Source organism: Palaemon carinicauda, chromosome 1, assembly GCF_036898095.1.
Source record: "Palaemon carinicauda isolate YSFRI2023 chromosome 1, ASM3689809v2, whole genome shotgun sequence".
Classification (NCBI taxonomy): domain Eukaryota; kingdom Metazoa; phylum Arthropoda; class Malacostraca; order Decapoda; family Palaemonidae; genus Palaemon; species Palaemon carinicauda.
Window position 1 is genome coordinate 214694215 of NC_090725.1, and position 20991 is coordinate 214715205.

The 20991-nt window shown below is 41.5% G+C and overlaps 1 protein-coding gene across 1 annotated transcript; it reads right to left on the bottom strand.

Moving 5' to 3' along the window:
• Window positions 1-98: 98 nt before the first annotated feature.
• On the bottom strand, window positions 99-15305 carry LOC137638163 (piggyBac transposable element-derived protein 3-like). The gene is made up of 4 exons (XM_068370254.1): window positions 14948-15305; window positions 11104-11256; window positions 1361-1498; window positions 99-1201 (listed from the first exon to the last, which is right to left on the bottom strand). The coding sequence occupies exons 1-4, from the start codon at window positions 15303-15305 to the stop codon at window positions 99-101; spliced, it is 1752 nt and encodes a 583-aa protein (XP_068226355.1).
• Window positions 15306-20991: the final 5686 nt, after the last annotated feature.

A 20991-nucleotide genomic window follows, 5' to 3' on the forward strand; every position in this document is an offset into this window, starting at 1 on the left:
TCTACTGGTTTTGCTTCAGCAAATGAAGATATCAGGGTAACTCCCTTGTTGTCATACCATTTGACAACAGTGAGAGTGTTGTCTTCACCAACAGAATTTCATTCTTCAAATGTGCCTCTCTCCTTTTTTTTCATCTCACTGTCATCAGACAATTTCAGTCCGGGAAGTCTGTTTGGTCGTACTGTACCGCAAGACCATATCCCCTTTTCAGCTAAATATCTTATCAGAGGGACAGAAGTGAACCAATTGTCAAAGTAGAGTAAGTGATTTCGATCATGTGGTATGTTCTTAGCAAAATGCAATACAATATTTGAAGATGGTCCAAGATCTGGTATGTCATCTTCATCAACTGGAGGGATTTTTCCTGTATATGGGATGAAATCAAGGATAATTCCCCTTGAGTCAGCTAGAACAAAGAATTTGAAACCCCATTTTTTGGGTTTCATAGGAATGTACTGTTTCATAGAGTGAACTCCCTTGAAAGGCACCATTTGTTCGTCAACACAGAGTTTCTGCTGCTTTGGAATCTCTTGGAACTTTTTCCGCAGATAATCAACCAAGGGCCTAACTTTAAAAAGTTTGTCATTATTTACTGGGTCATTATTGTCTCTAAGGTGAAGGCATGATTTTATGAACTCCCACCTGTCTCGACTCATGATATTAGCTGTCATATCATGATACCTTCCAAAGAGATTTCCTGACCAATGCATTCGTGTCCTAGGAGTTCTGATGACTGTGAAGTGGAAGACCAATCCTAGCCATTGTTCAAGTTCATTTCTAGTGAGACGTAGAGGTTTGTTCACATCTTTTTGAAGGGCATATAAGTTTGATTGATGAACTATTTCATCAAGAATTTCTGAGGTCAACAACTGTCTAAAATACCAAATAGGAGTTGCTAGGTATACATCTTCATTGATACTACCTCCTCCCTCTTGACTACATGATTCAGTAACAAAAGAGGGAACTGAATTTGGCTGACGATCCATTCCTGATTTTGTCCACAGAGTTCTCCTAGCTTTATTAGATTTAGACACAGCAGCAGTATTTCTTGGGGAAGTTTCTACAGTTTCAGGTTGTTCAATGACCTCCATATCTCCATCAGGAATTTCAAGAACAATGCTGTTCTCTTCATTTATGACAACAGAAGATTCTGCTTCAACAGAGCCAGCATGATGGAAAAGGCTGTCAAGGTCTTCCTCTCCTAAAAGAAAAAGAAGAAAATAAGAGCGATGGAGATATATATAGACAGAAATAGTGTTTATTTTATTAGATGACTTTTTTTATCCCCATAACTATAAAGCTTAAGTATTTCCAGCACATCACTAGGTAGTTACTTAGAAAAAATAATAAAGGTCCATACTCAGGTGAGGAGATTCATCTTCATCAGAATCTGATGACCCATCACTCTCAACTGTGTGTTCAATGGGCATAATTTTGGACAGGTCCCTACAAGCATTGCGGGTGATCGCTCGTGCATAAAACTGTCCTGGGCTGATACCTGGAAAACAGAAACAACTACAACAACAACAATAATAATAATAATGATAGCAATAATAATAATAATAATACGATCATGATTTATAAGCATCTATCTCTTTCTATGTATATAAAGTTAGGCAACATTTTACTGTACATTATTATTATTATTATTATTATTATTATTATTATTATCATTATTATTATTATTATTATTATTATTATTATTATTATCAATAATAACAATAATGATAAAAAATGATAATAATAATAATAATAATAATAATAATAATAATAATAATAATAATAATAATGAATATAATTTGGAAGTTTTTATATAAATGTATCCTAAGCTGTATTCTACTGTACATAAATTGCCTAATGCACTATTTAGATTATTTCATTATGTAATATTGCATATTTTAAAATCATTATATACTGTCCTTACTTCATGAAAATGAAGAAAAATAAAGAAAAGAATAGAAACTATTCAGATAATGATACGAATGTGGTAGAATCATGATCGGCTGTACCATGCCTAATATGACGAATCTGTATCAAACATTCAAGGACTTGTTTACCTATATATTATAACTAATATAGCTGGACATATATATCAGTATTATCTACAATGACTTAACTATAACATATAATTTAATCAGTGAGCTATCTTACCTGATACTTCATCCATGGCTGGAAGAAAGAGGTCACTTCTGGCCACGTGTAATGTTTACACTCAACTGAGCTAGACACAGCTGTCAAGCAACCAATCAGCGAGTCCGGTCTCCATAGAGTGGCGGGAAGCATACCAAATTCGTCAGATTCGGTACACGGCGATAAAAAAAACTTGTAGTAGCCTTAAATAGCACAGAAAGTTTCTTGACGAATTCGTCAGTTTGGGCAATTTAGGGTAGAGATATGGTTGTCACAGATCGTGATATATATATATATATATATATATATATATATATATATATATATATATATATATATATATATATATATATATATATATTTTTGGGCTCAAGCCATGTCGTCCTTATGGAAGTTCCTATAGGGTAGCTTCCTAGGGTATATTACAACTACGGCGATATTCCCAGAGAATTTACCTTAAGGTACCAGAATTCTAACTCCTGGAGCGAATATCCCTCCTGAAAGGGATATCGCGACATATCAGAGGACGTATTCTTGACACGCCACATGGCAATCTGCATCCCGAACAGAGATTTCGTCTCGCAGGGGGCAATTGGCAAGAAACGAATTCGGGAAAGAAAAAGGGGGAGCCGCTCCCAAGGCTCCCTATCTCTCGTTTCGTAAGCGTGCCTGGCGCCAATCCTGGCGCCATCTGTATTCCTTTTTGCGTAGCTTAACAACTCGGTGTTTTTTCCTGTGTTTCTCGCAAATCTTGGATTTATTCTGCTTTTCATGGCTTCTCCGTCTTCGTCGGCCTCTGATAAGTTGAGTACCATGTCTTTTATGTATAAATGTAGGCTCTTGGTAAATTTTTGAGTGATTAATAGGTTTAATCTTTGTTACAAGAGCCGTAGCCTACCGGAGGCGTCATGGATGCTGTCGCTCGCTAGGTATAAGTTTAGTTAGTCAGAGCGACATTCCCAGTTGTTTTGCTTTAATAAATTTTAGCTATTTAGCATTACATAGGATTTCCTTTCGTGCTTAGTCTTATTTTGGCGAAGTATTCGCCATTCTGGCCTACGCTAGGCCATGTAGCCTAGTCGTTTGGTCCTAGTACTTCATGCATGATTTTGGTTTTTCCGAGTGTATTAAAATTTTATTGAAGCTTTAGGCTATGTTTTATACATTTAAGATTGTGTGGAATATTTCCAAGATAGTATACGAGTGAGTTTCGGTGATTTAGGTAATCGATTCTCTTGGTGCCTAGGCTAAGTTGCTTATGGAGCCTTAGTATACTTTCTCATACTCCCCGGTTGCTTTCTTTTCTTCGGAGAAGGTATGCAATCCCTTTCCCTCTGTTTAAGCCTTGGGCTTATCCCTAAGTGTTTTTTTCCGAATTAATTTTCGATAAATCTATACTGGGGTGTTACTGTACCTTCCTGTTCCAGTAAGTCTGGTTCAAAGAGGGACAGAACAACAGAGTTTTTTAGTCTGAGTCTGTGTTTGTCTGGCTTGGGGTAGAGTCTCCCTCGCTGGCCTGACACAGACAAAGGTGGCTTAGCCTCCTTAGGTCACTACCGAAGGTTTCTGTGGATATGATTCCTTCTTTTGTGATCTACCAGACTAGTCCTTGTTGCTGTTCTCGGGGGAGGATAAGTTTCTTTCCCTGGGAGTAGCATCACCTTCCTTGCTTTGGTGCTCTGGGAGCTGGCAAGTATTGCTGGCCTCCCCCCTTGGATCTCCCTTAGGCTGAGATAAGCTTCTTGGCTGCGGGGGATCCGTCACTAAAGCAAGGTTGGTAGGACCCTCTTTTGTCCCTTCCCCCTCTATCTCCGTAATGGCCTAGCCATTACAGTACTGTACATCGTTCTACATCTGGACCTAGATTAGGTTAGGATGTGGAATTGACTCAGCCCCTTGCCGGCCGGCAGCAAGGGTCTTATATTTTGAGTGCTGCCCGGACCTCCCTTGGTCCCTCATCCATGCCTGCCTGTAGAGCCAGACGGCATTGGTCAGGAAGCCTGAATTAGATTCTCCCCTTCCTTATATGCACTCTTTCGGATTGCCGGGCTTGGAGGTAGTATACACTCTTATCCCGGCATCCATCCTATTTTTCTGGTGTAGTCCTCTGGTTCTTTTGCTGCCGGCCGGCATCGGTCCTGTACCTTTGCCGGCCGGCTAATGTCAGCCCTTGTCTGCCGGTCACCAAGAGTGTGGCCGGCAGCTGGTACTACCTTGTGTAGTTGCCGGCCAGCAGCCATTGCCGGCCGGCATTGGCTGTTGCCGGCCGGCAATCACTGCCGGCCGGCACATGCATTTGAACCAGAGTTCTGCTGCCTTATAGCTGTTAAGTAGTATACTTTAAAGCTAGTTATGGTGTGTGCCGGCCGGCACGTAACCTCCTATACTGTACCAGTATTCTTCAGTATAACATATACTGTAAGAAGAAAACTATAGTATGGGTTTTGGTACAGCACTGTGTGTTCTAACACTTTTGTGTTTTCTTGCACAAGTCCTTTGCTGTTGCCCTACAGATAGGAAAGTGAGTTCTTTCCTGTCTATTTTCCAGGATTTTAAAATCATTGCTTAGGTGTGAGCTCCACCTGTTTCCTCTGGAAACTTTGTATTGGTTACTCTAGAAGAGATTAACCATTTGATTTTATTATCTGGAAGGCTGCAACAATGGGTTGTGAGGGAAACACAAGTGTGTGTCTTTCCTTTATGAATTGTTATGCTATACTATGCATACCCAGTGATACATAGTTAGATTGATACTCATGGAAATTTCTTCTCTTTACAGAAGGACCCTCCGAAGTGCGGAAGTGTTTTCTGCAACGTCCGCAGCAAGAACCTCTGCGGACATGAGTTTTGTAGGAGACACGCAGCATGCGCTGTCTCCAAGGATGATCTCCAGTATTGGGACCCTCAGGTATGTACTGTGTGCACTAACCTGATTACTGAGGCCTTTGATTCCCCTAGGACGGCGGAATCAAGGGATATAGCAAGGGAGAAGCTTCGTACCTGGGTAAGGGGCTTCCAAAAGAACACCTCTGGCCCTTATCTTCCAAGTGAGATGATGAGGGCCTATCTTTTCCCTAAGGCATCAGCTGATGCAGCGATTCCCCAGCCTCAAGAGGAGATCCCCCAAGTTCAGATCCAGGTGGATGCTGAAGTCTCGGTCGCTATGCAAGACATCCAGTTAGATGACAGGATGTCTGTCGTGGACGAGCGTCTGAAGGAAGACCCCCTGGCAGAAGCCCAGGGTGAAGTTCAAGGCCCAGACGTTGTAGAGGAAGAGGTCGACGAGGTGTCGGCTACTCCGGTTCAGATCCCGGAGCCTATTCCCTCAACATCGGCCGGTCTCCCAGTAGAGCTGGGACAGGCCCTCTCCTCCATTGTTGGAATGATCCAACAGATGCAGAAGGAGAATCAGGAGAAGGCGGCTGCAATGGAACTGCGGATGCAGAGCCTTGCAGAATCACATGGGCCCCAGAAGAGGTTCAATGTGAAAGACCTTCCCTTGTGCTCAGATGCTAAACCATGTGTCTGGCTGAGGAAGGAACCAGCTTCAAAGGAGGAGACAGAGCCGAAGGAGGTCATAGTGATGGACCATACTAAGGCTCAAGCTCTGCTTTCATCCTCGTTGAAAGAGAGGGGCTTCTCTAACTCAAAGGCAGCTGCATTGAGCAAGAAGCTCCCTTCCTTTGTGTCCTCTCCTGCTAGAGCCTTCCCCTTTTTACAGAAAGGGTTTGCGGCTGTACTAAAAGCAGTCGAGGCCGACAAGCCTTGCCCCTCCCTGGAGGAGTGTAAACCCTTGTCGCTGGCCCTACCTATGGACCACAAAGACTGGAAGGACGTCCATCTTACGTTCTCAGTTGGGAAGTTGGAGGCTGATATCGCCGGACGTCAGTTCGGCGAGGACCTCCCTAAGCTGTCTGACTTTCTCTTGCAGAGAGAGTTCGAGACAAAAGAAAGACTGGCTGCCTTAATGTCTCTTCAGACTACTCTTGAGACGATGGCAAGTGACCCCAAGGTCCATGAAATGTTCATGGTGGTGGCCAAGACTCATCTGGCCACAGTGACGAAGGACCTTTATGGCTTCGTCAAGGCGAGGAGAGCTTGTAGGGAGTTCGTGTTCACCTCGGCTACGGTGAGGCACGAGCCAAGGAAACTAATCTCCTCCAACATTTGGGGCAAAGACCTTTTCCCTACCGATTTGGTCAAAGAAGTAGTTGATAAGGCCGCCTTGGAGAATAGAAACCTTCTCCAGAAGTGGGGCCTGGCTATCAAAAGAAAGTCTTCCCCGGATGAGGGTCCTCAACCAAAGAGGAAGACTATGAGGATTAGGCTACCGTCTCGGCCAGCCAAGCCTATTAGACAGCAACTGCAATTGCCATTGCCTCCAGTGCCCCAGATCGTGGCACAAACCCCGACCACTTTTCAGTGGGTACCCCAGGCTGTGTCGACACAGTCCACGGCATTCACCCCATCGTTCGAAGGGCAGTCTACTTCCTTTCAAGCAAAGCCTAGAGGGGCAGCCAGAGGCTCGTCTGGGCGCCCCTCAAGGGGAAGGGGATTCAGGGGTGGTCGTGGTCAGGGAGGCGAGACCTCGGGACGGCAGTCCAAGTGGGATGATACCGGTAGGAGGGAGACCTCTGAAATTTCGGGATCGGTGGACCTTCGATCCCTGGGCCCACAGCCTACTCGAGAATGGACTGGGCTGGAGCTGGTACAGCACTCCACCCCCGGGCTTTCGGGTTTTCCAACACTCCACCCCCGTTCTGGAGGAGTACGTTCAAGAACTGTTGGAGAAAAATGTGATCCGAAAGGTGAAGTCCATCAAATTCCAAGGGAGGCTGTTTTGTGTTCCCAAGAAAGACTCGGAAAAGCTCAGAGTCATTCTGGACTTGTCGCCACTCAACAAGTTCATAGTGTATTGCAAATTCAAGATGCTAACACTGCAACGCATAAGGACCTTACTGCCCAAGAGGGCATATTCCGTCTCTATAGACTTGTCAGACGCCTATTGGCACATTCCAATCAACCGTCGACTCTCCCCCTACCTAGGGTTCAGGCTACAACGAAGACTATACGCCTTCAGAGCCATGCCATTCGGGCTAATCATAGCCCCAAGGATTTTGACGAAGCTTGCGAGCGTAGCTCTCAAACAATTACGCCTAAAGGGAATTCAGGTAGTAGCCTACCTGGACGACTGGTTGGTGGGGGCAGCATCCGAGACAGAATGCTTGCAAGCTTCCAGTCAAGTGATCCAGTTCCTAGAGTACCTAGGTTTCAAGATCAACAGAAAAAAGTCTCGACTTTCTCCATCTCAAAAGTTCCAGTGGCTGGGAATCCACTGGGACCTTTTGTCACACCGTTTCTCCATCCCGGCGAAGAAAAGGAAGGAGATAGCGGGTTCTGTCAAGAGACTTCTAGATTCCGAAAGGATATCAAGACGCGAACAGGAGAGGGTACTGAGCTCTCTCCAGTTTGCTTCGGTGACAGACCCAGTGCTGAGAGCACAGCTAAAGGATGCAACCGGAGTTTGGAGAAGTTATGCATCAAACGTGCGAAGAGATCCGAGAAGACCAGTTCCGCTTCGGCTACGTACTCCTCTCAGGCCTTGGTCCCAAGCCAGACATCTAAAGAAGTCGGTTCTTCTTCAGCCACCTCCCCCGTCTGTGACGATTCACTCAGACGCCTCGAAGGAGGGATGGGGAGGTCACTCTCATCGGAAAAAAGTCCAGGGGACTTGGTCCAAGCTATTCAAGACCTTTCACATAAACTTTCTTGAAGCTATGGCAGTGCTCCTTACCTTAAAGAAAGTTTCCCCGCGTCACTCGATCCACATAAGGTTGGTGATGGACAGCGAGGTAGTTGTGAGATGCTTGAATCAACAAGGATCGAGGTCACCACCTCTCAACCTGGTGATGTTAGCCATCTTCCGATTGGCGGAAAAGAAGAAGTGGTACCTGTCGGCAGTTCACCTTCAAGGAGTCCGCAATGTGACAGCGGACGCTCTATCCAGGTTCACACCGATAGAGTTGGAATGGTCCTTAGACGCAGGATCATTCTCCTTCATTCTGAATCAAGTCCCAGAACTGCAGATAGACCTCTTTGCGACGAAAGACAACAAGAAGTTGCCCCTGTACGTGTCCCCGTACGAGGACCCCTTAGCGGAAGCAGTGGACGTGATGTCCCTCAACTGGAACAGAGGGTCCAGGATTTATCTGTTCCCTCCTCACAACCTTCTGTTGAGGGTCCTCAACAAACTGAGATCCTTCAAAGGGGGTAGCGGCAATAGTAGCCCACAAGTGGCCGAACAGCGTGTGGTTCCCCCTGGCATTGGAACTACAGCTGAAGTTTGTACCGCTACCAAATCCAGTTCTGACCCAGCGAGTCCAGAAGTCGACTGTCTGCGCTTCATTACAGAAAACCCGGACCCTGCAGCTCAGGATTTTCTCTCCCTAGCAGTGAGAAAGCATTTCGGGATTTCGAAAGCCAGCATAGACTTCCAAGAGGAATATAAGTGCAAATCTACTAGAAGGCAATATGAGTCATCTTGGAGAAAATGGGTGGCCTTTGTCAAGGCGAAGAATCCGCAGGAGATCTCGACAGACTTCTGCTTATCTTTCTTCATCCACCTCCATGGTCAAGGATTGGCAGCTAACACGATTTCAGTGTGTAAGTCTGCTTTGACAAGACCCATTCTATATGCCTTCCAGGTCGACCTAGGTAACGAGTTCTTTAATAAAGTTCCGAAAGCCTGCGCTAGGCTCAGACCTTCAGCACCTCCAAAGGCCATTTCATGGTCTTTAGACAAAGTTCTTCATTTCGCTTCTCTGTTGAGCAATGAAGAGTGTGCGTTAAAGGATTTGACACAAAAAGTTATTTTCCTATTTGCACTCGCATCAGGGGCCAGGGTTAGTGAGATTGTAGCCCTCTCGAGAGAGGCAGGTCGTGTTCAGTTCCTGGATGGGGGAGAACTGAACCTGTTTCCGGATCCTACGTTTCTCGCCAAGAATGAGTTACCCACCAACAGGTGGGGTCCCTGGAGAATCTGCCCTCTGAAAGAAGATGCATCTCTATGTCCAGTAGAATGCCTAAAGGTCTATCTTCATAGAACTTCAGACTTCAAGGGTGATCAACTATTCAGGGGAGAAACATCAGGCTCAAATTTATCTCTGAATCAACTCAGAGCGAAAATCACATATTTTATTCACAGAGCGGATCCTGACAGTACACCCGCAGGTCACGATCCGAGGAAAGTTGCCTCATCCTTAAATTTCTTTAATTGTATGGATTTTGAACATCTCCGTTCATACACTGGCTGGAAGTCTTCCAGAGTGTTCTTTCCCCACTATGCGAAGCAAGCAGAGGAACTAAAGAGATCTGTGGTAGCAGTGGGTCGCGTCGTTAACCCTACTGTTTAACTCTGCGAGGAACAGTGGTTTTAATTGGGACGATTAATTCCAGGGTGAGTGTGTAGTTACATACCGTACTACAAACTAAGTGAGGGCACTGAGTTGCCCATGTAGACTGTTCCATTTCCAAAGGTGAACCTAGCATAAGTGCAGACATGTGTGCCGAGCGTTTCTAACGCTAATGTCATTGTTTTGTAATACAGACTTTTATGACTTTGATACCTCGGTATCTTAAAAGTGGCATTTAATGTTTTTTCTTTCAGATAAACAAGTTCTGTTTACTATCATACTTATGCTTAAAGTTTTGGGTTATCCTCTTTTTATATATATATATATATAATTGTGGTTAACCTGTCTGTTTATTGTCTGTCAATGAACTTGTTCTTGAGAACCTTGCGTCTCCTTCACCTGTGTCAATTTATTGGTATAATTGAGCATTCATTCTATGTACCTTATCTGGGATAATTCTAATAGAATTGTTCCTTTATGCAAGCTATGTTGCATTGGTTTATGCTTTCCCTTAACGGGAGGACCCCGTCCCATAAGGGGACGATGGCGGTTTTACTAGTTTCCTCCTATGCGGATATAAACCTTTGTCCAATACAAGTATTGTGCGGAGAACTGGTCGATATTTCATATTGACGCAGTGGTTCTTTACAAACTATGCTTTACTTAATATACGGCGAGACCACTATATTAGCTTGCCTGGTATTCATACATAGGTATGTGTACTCTTCGAGACTTTTCCAGAATCTAGTAGGACTCTTCCCTGTAGGGGGCAGGAAGCTCTAACATGGTTTATAGTTAGTTGAAAAGATGTATAACGGTAACATCTTAGGTCTCTAGGTCTAGTCGACCAGGAAAAATTACCTCCGGGGAGTACGGCACGTTCTGAGAATCCACAGATACAGTAATGCTCTGGTATACTTCCATCAGGACGACATGGCTTGAGCCCAAAAAACGGATTTTGAGCGAAGCGAAAAATCTATTTTTGGGTGAGATGGCCATGTCGTCCTGATGGACCCGCCCTTGCCTTTCTAAGAAAGGGCTGTAGGACCCCTCCCTACATACAGTATCTGTAGCACCTCGTGTACGCTACAAGGAATACAGATGGTGCCAGGATTGGCGCCAGGCACGCTTACGAAACGAGAGATAGGGAGCCTTGGGAGCGGCTCCCCCTTTTTCTTTCCCGAATTCGTCTCTTGCCAATTGCCCCCTGCGAGACAAAATCTCTGTTCGGGATGCAGATTGCCATGTGGCGTGTCAAGAATACGTCCTCTGATATGTCGCGATATCCCTTTCAGGAGGGATATTCGCTCCAGGAGTTAGAATTCTGGTATCTTAAGGTAAATTCTCTGGGAATATCGCCGTAGTTGTAATATACCCTAGGAAGCTACCCTATAGGAACTTCCATCAGGACGACATGGCCATCTCACCCAAAAATAGATTTTTCGCTTCGCTCAAAATCCGTTATATATATATATATATATATATATATATATATATATATATATATATATATATATATATATATATATATATATATGCTGTTATGCTGTCACCCACATACTAGAGTAAAGTGTCTGGAAAGTCATTGTGCCACAGTGCCGGGAAACAACGATAATACAAGCCAATTTGATAGTAAAAGTCAATTCCATATTATTGATCCTTTCCTGTGGATTATCATCCACATCAATATTCTTCCAATAGTAATCTGTCCCATCTGTAAGAATTCCAATAATCTTTACTCAATCTTAGTATCTAAAAGAAGCTGAAGAGTCAATTGCCTTCAAATGAGGAGGAAAAAGGAGGATGTGCTCCCTGAAAAAAAGGAGTATATATATATGAATATGAATATGAATATATATATATATATATATATATATATATATATATATATATATATATATATATATATATATATATATATATATATATATATATGTAGCTTACGAGCACTCCCAGCTGACTAAACTATTACACTATAACCAAAATAAATATAATCAAATTCTATTGTTCATAGCCACACAGACTAAAAATAGAATGATACTTTCTGATAGTAAATAAATAACACTACAAATGTAATTGCAGATTTAATAGTAAACTAATCCAAGCATTCAAATGCTCCTCCTTTGCTGTCAAAAAAACAAAATAAAAAAAATGCATTCACTCACGAATTGCTGCCGTCCTAACCTTGATGAAAAATGTAAACAAACAAACCTTAGTGCTTCCAGTAGTTTTACTCACTACAAACAATCATTTCACTAACTATCCTTTTCTTTCTTTTGTCCGCCTTGAAGGATTTGGCAAACCAAAACAAAACATCAATGTTGATAACAAATTAATTGATCTTTCATAATGCCATATAACTAAAATTTCTTTACTATACCTTTAATGGATATATTTCTTCTTTCTGGCTGTCAGTTGTATTGCAATGTACAATTCAATGTGGTGAAGTGCTTTTCCCAAAAGTGTCATTGATGAGTCAGACAGTTTTTGGACAATATCTTACATGGATAATCTCATAATAATAATAATTTCAACTGAGATGTTCTGCTTTACAAATAATGACGGATACCCGTTTGGTAAACCTTCAGTTATTGTTCCTTTTATTCACTGTAACAGTATCCCTTCTCCGTGTCATTTATGTTTCATTCACTTGTCTGAAAAGCTGTGGAAATATTTTCTGCGTAATGTTATAGCTTTTTATTCCTGTATATTCAAGAAAGGCTGTGAACATACTTTAAAATGCACTGCAGCATGATTTTAACTTTTAATGTTTTCTCAAATGCTCCTTATTGAGGTACTGTACATTAATTTGAATATTATTTCATTGATTGTCTGCTGTTATTTTCTTTTAAAGTTTATAATTTTTCATTTTCTACTTTTCATGCAAAATCATCCAGCAAGTATAATTACCTTTATGAACATTGTGATTAGTGATAATGATGATAATAATAATAATGATAATAACAAATACAATCTTCATAATCACGATAATAAATACAATCTTCTTAAGCCTGATCATAGATCAAATCTTCAGAAGCATAACAATAAATACAATCTTGATGACCATAATAATAATAATAATAATAATAACAATAATAATAATAATAATAATAATAATAATAATAATAATAATAATAATAATGATAATAATAATAATAATAATAATAATGATAATAATAATAATATAATGATATATATTTGTAATGTAGATAGTCTTTAAAGCATATAACTGTAAGTTAAGAAATATCGTTGGTTCAGTGTGGTTGATTTATTATGATATTTCTTTATCAATAATAATTTTAATTTTAAGATCACTACATTCTGCCAGTATCTTTGAGAGAGGAATAAGAATATGCAGTTATAAAAAAAAAGGCTGTTAATTCCATTTGAATGTCCAAGCATCTTCTGCTTTGTAGAGTTTCTCGAGTTGTACTTTTGTGACGTTTATAGCAATGAAGCCACGCTGGTATTCAAGCTTGCGGAACTAAATTCTGGTTTGTTCCTTTGCAAATACTGCACCGTATACGTGTTATTTAAAATAAAAAACGTATTTCATTTCTTGTAGAATATATTTACATGTTTTAGACTTGCAAGATTCATCAGCATTAAGTTTCCAAAAAGGACCCAAATGGAAAAATTCCAGTGGTATAGAAAATTGTATAGTAGAGTTCAAATCTGTTGGACATCTATATATAAAAAGAATTGGCCAGTCGGCCAAGAGTACCAAATTCTCATTGACTTGAAGGGTTATGTTAGCATAATTCGTAAATCAAAGTTGTTACATCTGTGGCTAAAATACACTCTGGGTTGAACAATTAATTAGGCAAATTCCATCCTTGGTGAGAAGCTGAAGTTTGTTGGGTGCCATTGTGGACAGACCATGGTTTACGTGAACAGCTTCATTCTGATCGGAGGATGCGCTCGTTGAGTCATACAGTGTCTCATGCAGATGGTTTTACTGCTCTCTCCTGACGTTTGGCCATTGTAGTCGTCGTTCCAGGTGGGAAACGTGCCTTTGGATAGGAGGTACGAAAAAAAATTTCCAGCTTAATATTCTACATTGACTTCTCTTTCTGAAAAAAAAGAACCCAAAGGAGTCTAAAACACTTATCATCAAGGGCACTGCCAATGATCTTGTTGTGAATGATAGTTCCTCATAATTTCTCTACCAAATTCTAACCAGAAAATGAACGAAATTCAGTGGACCATTTTAGATTGTAGCTGCCCCATTTCACCATAAAAAAGACTAATTGGAATGGTAAATCTCTATCTCTTTAAGAATGAGAAGGGGAATAACGATTAGCTTCCAATCCTTGACTTCCACAGGGAAAAAACCTACAGTGAGTTCAGCACCTCTGTATACATCAAGCCGATGAACTTTGGACTCTATCTCAATGGAAAGAGTGAGTGCCCCATTTACTTTAGTACTGCAGATAGGTAAATGTATTATGGGCTTGATGAAACAAGCATGGAATTTGGTCTACAGGTAGATTATGCCTCAATGGTGAATTTTAGATATAGAGTCATCTCAGATTTGACCTGTAACAAAAATGGCGGCCATTCTAAGATGGCCTCAATGGTGAATTTTAGATATAGGGCCATCTTAGATTTGACCTGTGACAAAAAAGGCAGCCATTCTAAGATGGCTGCCATCGCTTAGTTTAAATTCTTTGATATTTTAGGTTAAATCAATTCTAGGGGTGGGAAGGTTTTTCTTTTGTGACATAAATCATACATCAGTAATTTTACCATTCACATAATAGTTGAAATAGCAAATAATAAATAGGTTAAGCTAAAAAAAGATTTATCATCATGTTATGATTTTGAAATCAAGACTGCATAGTCGAATGTGTCAAACAACCCAGAATATTTTCTTCTCCCTTTGTAGGTAGCAGAATTACAATATAATAGCTTGTTATAGCCAAATTGCAAGTCGATGCGATTGAAATTGTGTCCAAAAAATAATAAACTGTTCTCTTTAGCCACGTCACTCATAACACTGTCCAATGCACTGATAAAGAGCTTTTCACTGAAGAAATGCCTTAGGACATTTGCAGTATTCTCTGCAACTGTTCTTGCAGCCACATTGGAAGAGTTTCCTGGAAGGCTCTGATGCTTCTGGCAGAGTCGTCCAGTTTATACTCCATCCACCACCAGGTTTCTTGTTTCAGCTTCATTCACTTGGTGATGGAAGCTCTGGAGCAGGGGTCATCATAATGGCCAAGCAGTGACTAGCCTGGTAGGCAGCTATCTTGGTGTATTGGATGAGCGTAGCCTGTGTAGGAGGCACACCATCAATAGCTCTCTCTGCTTTTCTTGCTGAACTGCTGTTTCCTACCTGTTTCACATATTCCTCTGTGCTGGTGTGATCATACAGTAGGACCACAAATCGCTTCAGTAGTTACATCCACTCATCAATGGCACATGGGTCTGCCAAGGTACCCAAAGTGCTGGTGTGACATCTCCATAGTTGGTCCAGGTGTCCCATGTAGTCTTCTTGCCCCTGCCACCAAAACAGAACACTGTGTCACATCTAGTGAAGGCATGGAAGATTGGCAAGGCCACACACCAGTCAGGTCCAAGAGCTTTGGTGATTTCATGAGCAGTGATGAACCTGAAGCTCTTCCCAGCTCTAAAGGTAATCCACAAATCAGATATATTGAGGTGATTGGCTGATGCTATGGCCAGTACAACCATATCTGTATCAACTGTGCATTTAGACACTTTGCTGTACCCCTGTTGTATAGTATCCTGTAAGTGCATGAGGATACGAATATCAGCCTCCTCATGTGTGCATGTTGCTAAAGCACACTCTTCTTGGTGATTAGAGCAAAGAACATCAATGTCTTGTGTGGTGATGAGGTGTTTGTTGGTGTCAGTTTCTGCCACGTTAGAAGTCAGGAAGGAGAACAGCTCTGTCTTGTCATCATCAATATGGAGAAACTCTTGCCAGTTTCCATTTCACTTGATGGCTCAACTCTTCGCCTAATTCCCTTTCCTCTCTTACTGCGAGTGTCTGCCTTTAAAGTTTCTGCTATGTACAGATCCCAGAAAATGTCCAGTCTGTCTACATGCTGAAGCCAGGATGTGACATATGGCACAAGACATCAGGGACAATACCTTGGAATGGTTTTTTGCAGTACTTGGTCACAGCATGTTGATGATGCCAGTCCCATCCAGGATGTTGACCTGTACTCTGGGGGTAGAAAGATACTCTTTTACTGGAACATGGTCTTCCAGGCAGGGCATCAAGTCTGACTTGGTTCCAGTTCTCAGGCTGTCCATCTGAGACAGATATGGTGGAGAGGCCAAGTTTTTGTGGTGAAAGAACTCGTCCAAATCACCAAGGTGTATGTACAGCCTGGAGAAGAGCGAACAGTCATTCTTCAGGGATGACAACTGTAGCTGTATCCTTGACTTCTCTCTGACTAGTGGGTGGTAAAGGTTGTCAAGTTTGATGGGATATGTAATAGGCACTGTCTGGTTTACAAGTCTCTCTTAAACATACATCTCATACTCCCTGAGTCCAAGTTTCTCCATATGCCACACTGAGTCTGCCAATACCGTGTCCACAACGTCTCTGCTGTCCAGGACAAGGAAATCACTGCTGTATTCAGTGAATAGGTTCCCCATCTCTTCCTTGGATTGATGCATTAATTGCACATCTTATACAAATGCCATCCGTGCATATCTCTTCTGTTCATGGTGATGTTCATCTGTGTCCTGACCCTTTTCAGTTGATCTCTCGAATTCCTGAATTAAACAAGCCATCTTGGGGCCACATATCATCCATCTATGAAGAGCTGCAGGGTTCACCATCAGACCCACTGCACTGTCGTCTCCCTTCATGGAAGCATGGCTTTGCTCATGGGCCTGGTCAATAGTAATAGTAGAGAATGCATGCTTTGACTTCTTAATGGCAAAGTTCCCCTTTGGAAACTCATTATAGATATAGGGATGGAGCTTCTTCAGTGATATCATATCTCGTAGTTGGATAGCACCCATCTCAAGTATTGTGTATGGTACAGGGCAAAGAACAAAGGGACGATCTTGTATAGGGCCTCTATGTAGACCAGGAATTCGGCCTCATGTATTATTATATATCACATGTATTATTACAACAAGCTCAAGGTGCAGGATCAAGTACCAGAATTGGAATTGAGGACATGTATCAGACCTTGCATCACATCAGTCTTCAAATGGCACCACGTTACTTGCACCTTCTATGGTCTGGATGTACTCCCTGTAGGCACTTTGTTGAAGTAGATACAGGCTATTGGCTATGACTTGGTGAGCCCGTCTTCTGCGTGTCGCATGGGTTACTTTGAGAAACAAATATGCTGTTCTACTGGTAGTAACCACACCCTGAATGAGGGTTCCTGTCCAGCCGCTGCCTTCCAGAAGATCTCCAAGGACCTTAAGGAATGCTATCTCAATGTGTAGGCCACCAAACATCACTATGAATAAATTTTTTCTATAACTTGTAGGCCAGCTCCATTGAATTTGCTTTGCCAGAGTGTAGAGTGGCTAGTCATATGTGAGGACTGTGATTCGGCCATGGTTTAAGACATCAACTGCCATCTCCACAATGTCCATCTTCACAGTGTCGATCTTCACGATGTTGGATCATGGCTGCAGATTTTGCTCGTCATGGAAAAGGGGTAGCAAGGATGTAAAAGCCACATACATGTCTTTTAGTGGTCGTGATGCATTCTGGCTTGCATGGTATGGAGCCCAGGAGATCATCTCATCCTCTTTTAAGGTGTTTGAGTCCACTACCTGCTTCAGGTGCTTCAGCCAGCTGTAAAGCAGAAAATAACATAATTATATAAATATAAATGCATGAACATGTGGTAATTTATGCTTGATTTGTAAATTAACTGAGATAATCTTTAATAAATAATTTGAATCCTACCAATATTCCTTCCACAAGATTTGAGGTATGAGCTGTCAGTCTGATTGGTTTGGTATGGTTTGCCTTGGAAGAGCAACAGTATATATATTGGTGTAGGTTTCAGGGAGAGATTCTGACATCTTCTTGACACCAACAGCATCATGATTCATGTTTGCAACAGCCCAGGAATCTCCCCTGAAGTCATTGTGTGGGTGTTGGAACAGTGATATTCCAGTTTAAAGGTCGAAAGGTTTAAAGGTCGCTCATGAATGGCAGAGGCAAGGGACAGTGACATTGTCCTAGCAAGCAGGACAATGCTCTAGAGACTGACCATATATTATATGATCAGCGCCCAAGCCTCCTCTCCACACAAGCTAGGATCTGGGAAGGCCAGGCAGTGGCTACTGATGACTCAGCAAATATACCTATAGGCTCCCCTAAACCCCCCAACCTTAGCTCACAAGGATGGTAAGGTTGCAGACGCCAACGAGGCTAAGGGGGACTCGAACCTCCAACTGGCAAACACCAGGCAGAGACGCTACCAATCAGGCCACAGCAACCTATAGAATGAGTTGTGTGCACTGGCAGAGCTGGGGTTGTGGCCTATGTTATCAACTGCAAAATTCGGGAAGAGACCACTTTTCAGATCAGGAGGACAAATTGCTTTCTCCATATAATAGTAATGGCAGATATTGTCACAAAAATCAGTTGAGATCATCTCATGACCAGATGCTGAACATCTGATGTCCAGCATCTGGTCATGAGAAATACTAAGTCACAGATCAAACCAGATGATTCTGTTTCTCTAGCTCTATTGTATAGAGACAGCAAGCATGGCAGATGGTACTGGGCTTCTTGTGCAATCAAGTCTCCTGAACTCACTTTTGGCAGTAGAAATTCGTCTGGCAATTTCATAGCAGCCTTCTTGACATTGATATCAAGCCCAAATGTTGATGTTTTTTGAGTCAATGTCTCCTCATCTGGTGCAGGTTTTTCTCAGAAGCCTATTTCGGCAGAAGCACTTTTTTCACCGGCACTCTTGCAAGTGAACTTCTTTACGCTATTAACAGTCATCAACAACATCTTCCTGGGGATTCTTACACTTCCCTGTACTCTTTAGTTTTTTCTGTTGTAGAGGAACCTACATGTGTCATGCCACTTGGCCTTATGCTGCTGTAGTGTTCCTTGAATGCCATTCCCATCATCAAGCTTTGAAAGACATATCGATGTGGACAAACAACCAATCCTGTCAAAACATACAAGTAGCTCAGCAATTGTTCCACACAAAGAACGCACTTGCTTCAGTCAGTTTCAAGACCCCTTTTTTGCTGTCTCGGGCTGTTGTGGATCCACCCTCTTGTAAACTTTGGCCATCGCCACACCTGAAAGCAGAAGAAAATGTTCAATATGTGTGAAAGTGATTCAATTGGCTGGAATCTGTAACAAATGAGCATTATAGTCTAAAAAAATATGCATTCGTGAACCCAAGGCCTTAATTCATAAGACACATGTGAGCCTTCTGATTAAAAATAATATAAAACATGTATTTTACTTTATCTTATGACTATTATCAAGTCTATGGTACCTGAAACAATTACATATGAGACTAAAGTAGAAAAAAGCTGCAGAGAGAAAAAAGTTTAGCGGAGAAACATGTGTTGTTAAAGTTGCATGGGGTTTTATGTTGCTTTTTAATGTCTGAGGTCATATTGCGATGGTGCATGCTTGTAGCAGGGGTACTAATGACCGTTTTAGAACGCCTGCTTTACTGAAATTTCACGTCACAGGCAAATGATATCCAACCCAGACTCATTATACTGAAACTGAATCGACTAGTCCTAGTGTCTTCCATGCATCACGAACACCAGTGCAGAAGCCACAAGTACCAATGTTAAAGCTTTTTAATATTAAACAGTGCGCAGAGCATCATTGCTTTGGCGGATACAGCAATCCAGAAGACATTTTGGCAGCCATTTTGTAAAATGGCTGGTACTCCGCTCATGGAATGAATCTGGAATAGCCCTATAGTCAAATATCTTCCTAAACATCCTTTTTAATTGTCTGCGAAGTTTAATGCTTGTTTCACTAAACCCACAATTCTTCGAAATATTTCACCTATCTGTAGTACTGCTATAAATCAACCACCATTAGGTCCTTTGTGAAATGAGCAATCTTGCATTGCTCCTGATATATAGCCGCCCATGAGAAAGTGGAGAGTTACCCAATTACTTGTTAATAGCGGGTATTCAAATAAGCATATCGATAGGGGAGTGGAGAATGCATTGAACATTTGATATAACGAAGTCACCCAAGAACTAGTCCTGAATAAGCTTAAAATATACTATTAGGATCATATAGACAAGTGCTGTCATGAACATGAGCACACCATCAAAGACATTATCTTTGATATTTTAAAGTGAATCCACAGTAGACCATTAATTTTGTTGTCTACTTTTAGATAGGCTAATCAAAGAGCTTCCAGTACAAATTTCCTGTTCAATGAGGCTACATAGCTATGTTAGTAAGACAGCAATACAACTCTCCGAGCATCTCTCCTCTCATCTGTAACAGGGTCTTATCAAGGCTCACTCTACAAGCCCACAGTAGACGAGTTATGAAGGGAAATGTCATTCAAAACAACAAGATCATAGGAAGAGCTCTTGATAGTAAGGGGCTTAGATTCCTTACGAACATTCTTATTTTGTAGCAAAAACCAACCCTGAATGTTACGCAGTAAATGTTTCTCCTATCCACCAGCTAAAGATATGATATCCCACCTGTCATGATGGCCAACAATGGCAAAAAGAAAAGGGATGATACACCAAATGGACTGCTTAAAACTCTGTCTAATTCGGCGAATTCATCCAATAATCATGAGGAATCTGTCTAACTCTGATGACGGTGCACGTAGATTCTAGCTACCAACAACAACTACAGCCAAGCAATTCCAGCTTCTCAGAAAGTAGGCATTTTGCTTTGCTTAGTATTCGAGCAACCAGCTCATGGGTACGAATTATGCTCAAGCAACACTCATAGTTAATGAGAATCCGATTTTTTCATATACATAGAGTCCAAACAGTTAGCATTATTCAGTCATCCTCAAGCTTGCAGATAAACAAAGGAACAAATCAATGAAACTCTACAAAGCAGCACCCCATCTGGCTACTGAACTACTTAGGCATTCCTACGGACTTTTACAACCTATAATGTGTTCATAACAACACAGAAAAATGAAATTTTATGACTGCATATCTCTGTACCCCCTGGGATAAGAAAACACTTTGAAAAACTGGCGGAATGCAGTACTCTGTGAAGAAAGATTATAATAATAATAATAAAAATAATAATAATAATAATAATAATAATAATAATAATAATACTTAAACAAAGATTCTGCTGTCAAATCCTTCACCGGGTAATCTCATAGTCTAGTTTTGTGGCAACTATGGTTTTGGAAGAGGCTGGACCCGTGATGCTATCTGTTTCCACATTTACTGTTAAAATTAGAATTCCTCGGGTTAAATGAATGATAAAAATAATAATGATCATAATAAT

What these genes read in the sequence shown, in the direction of transcription:
- LOC137638163 (XM_068370254.1), bottom strand. Translation starts at nt 15,305, where the DNA reads ATGCACTTACAGGATACTATACAACAGGGGTACAGCAAAGTGTCTAAA. An exon ending in TTTCCAGACACTTTACTCTA is followed by an intron (nt 1,499 to 11,103) that starts GTATGTGGGTGA and finishes TCTGTTTTCCAG; the next exon opens with GTATCAGCCCAGGACAGTTT. An exon ending in AGATGAATCTCCTCACCTGA is followed by an intron (nt 1,202 to 1,360) that starts GTATGGACCTTT and finishes TTTTTCTTTTAG; the next exon opens with GAGAGGAAGACCTTGACAGC.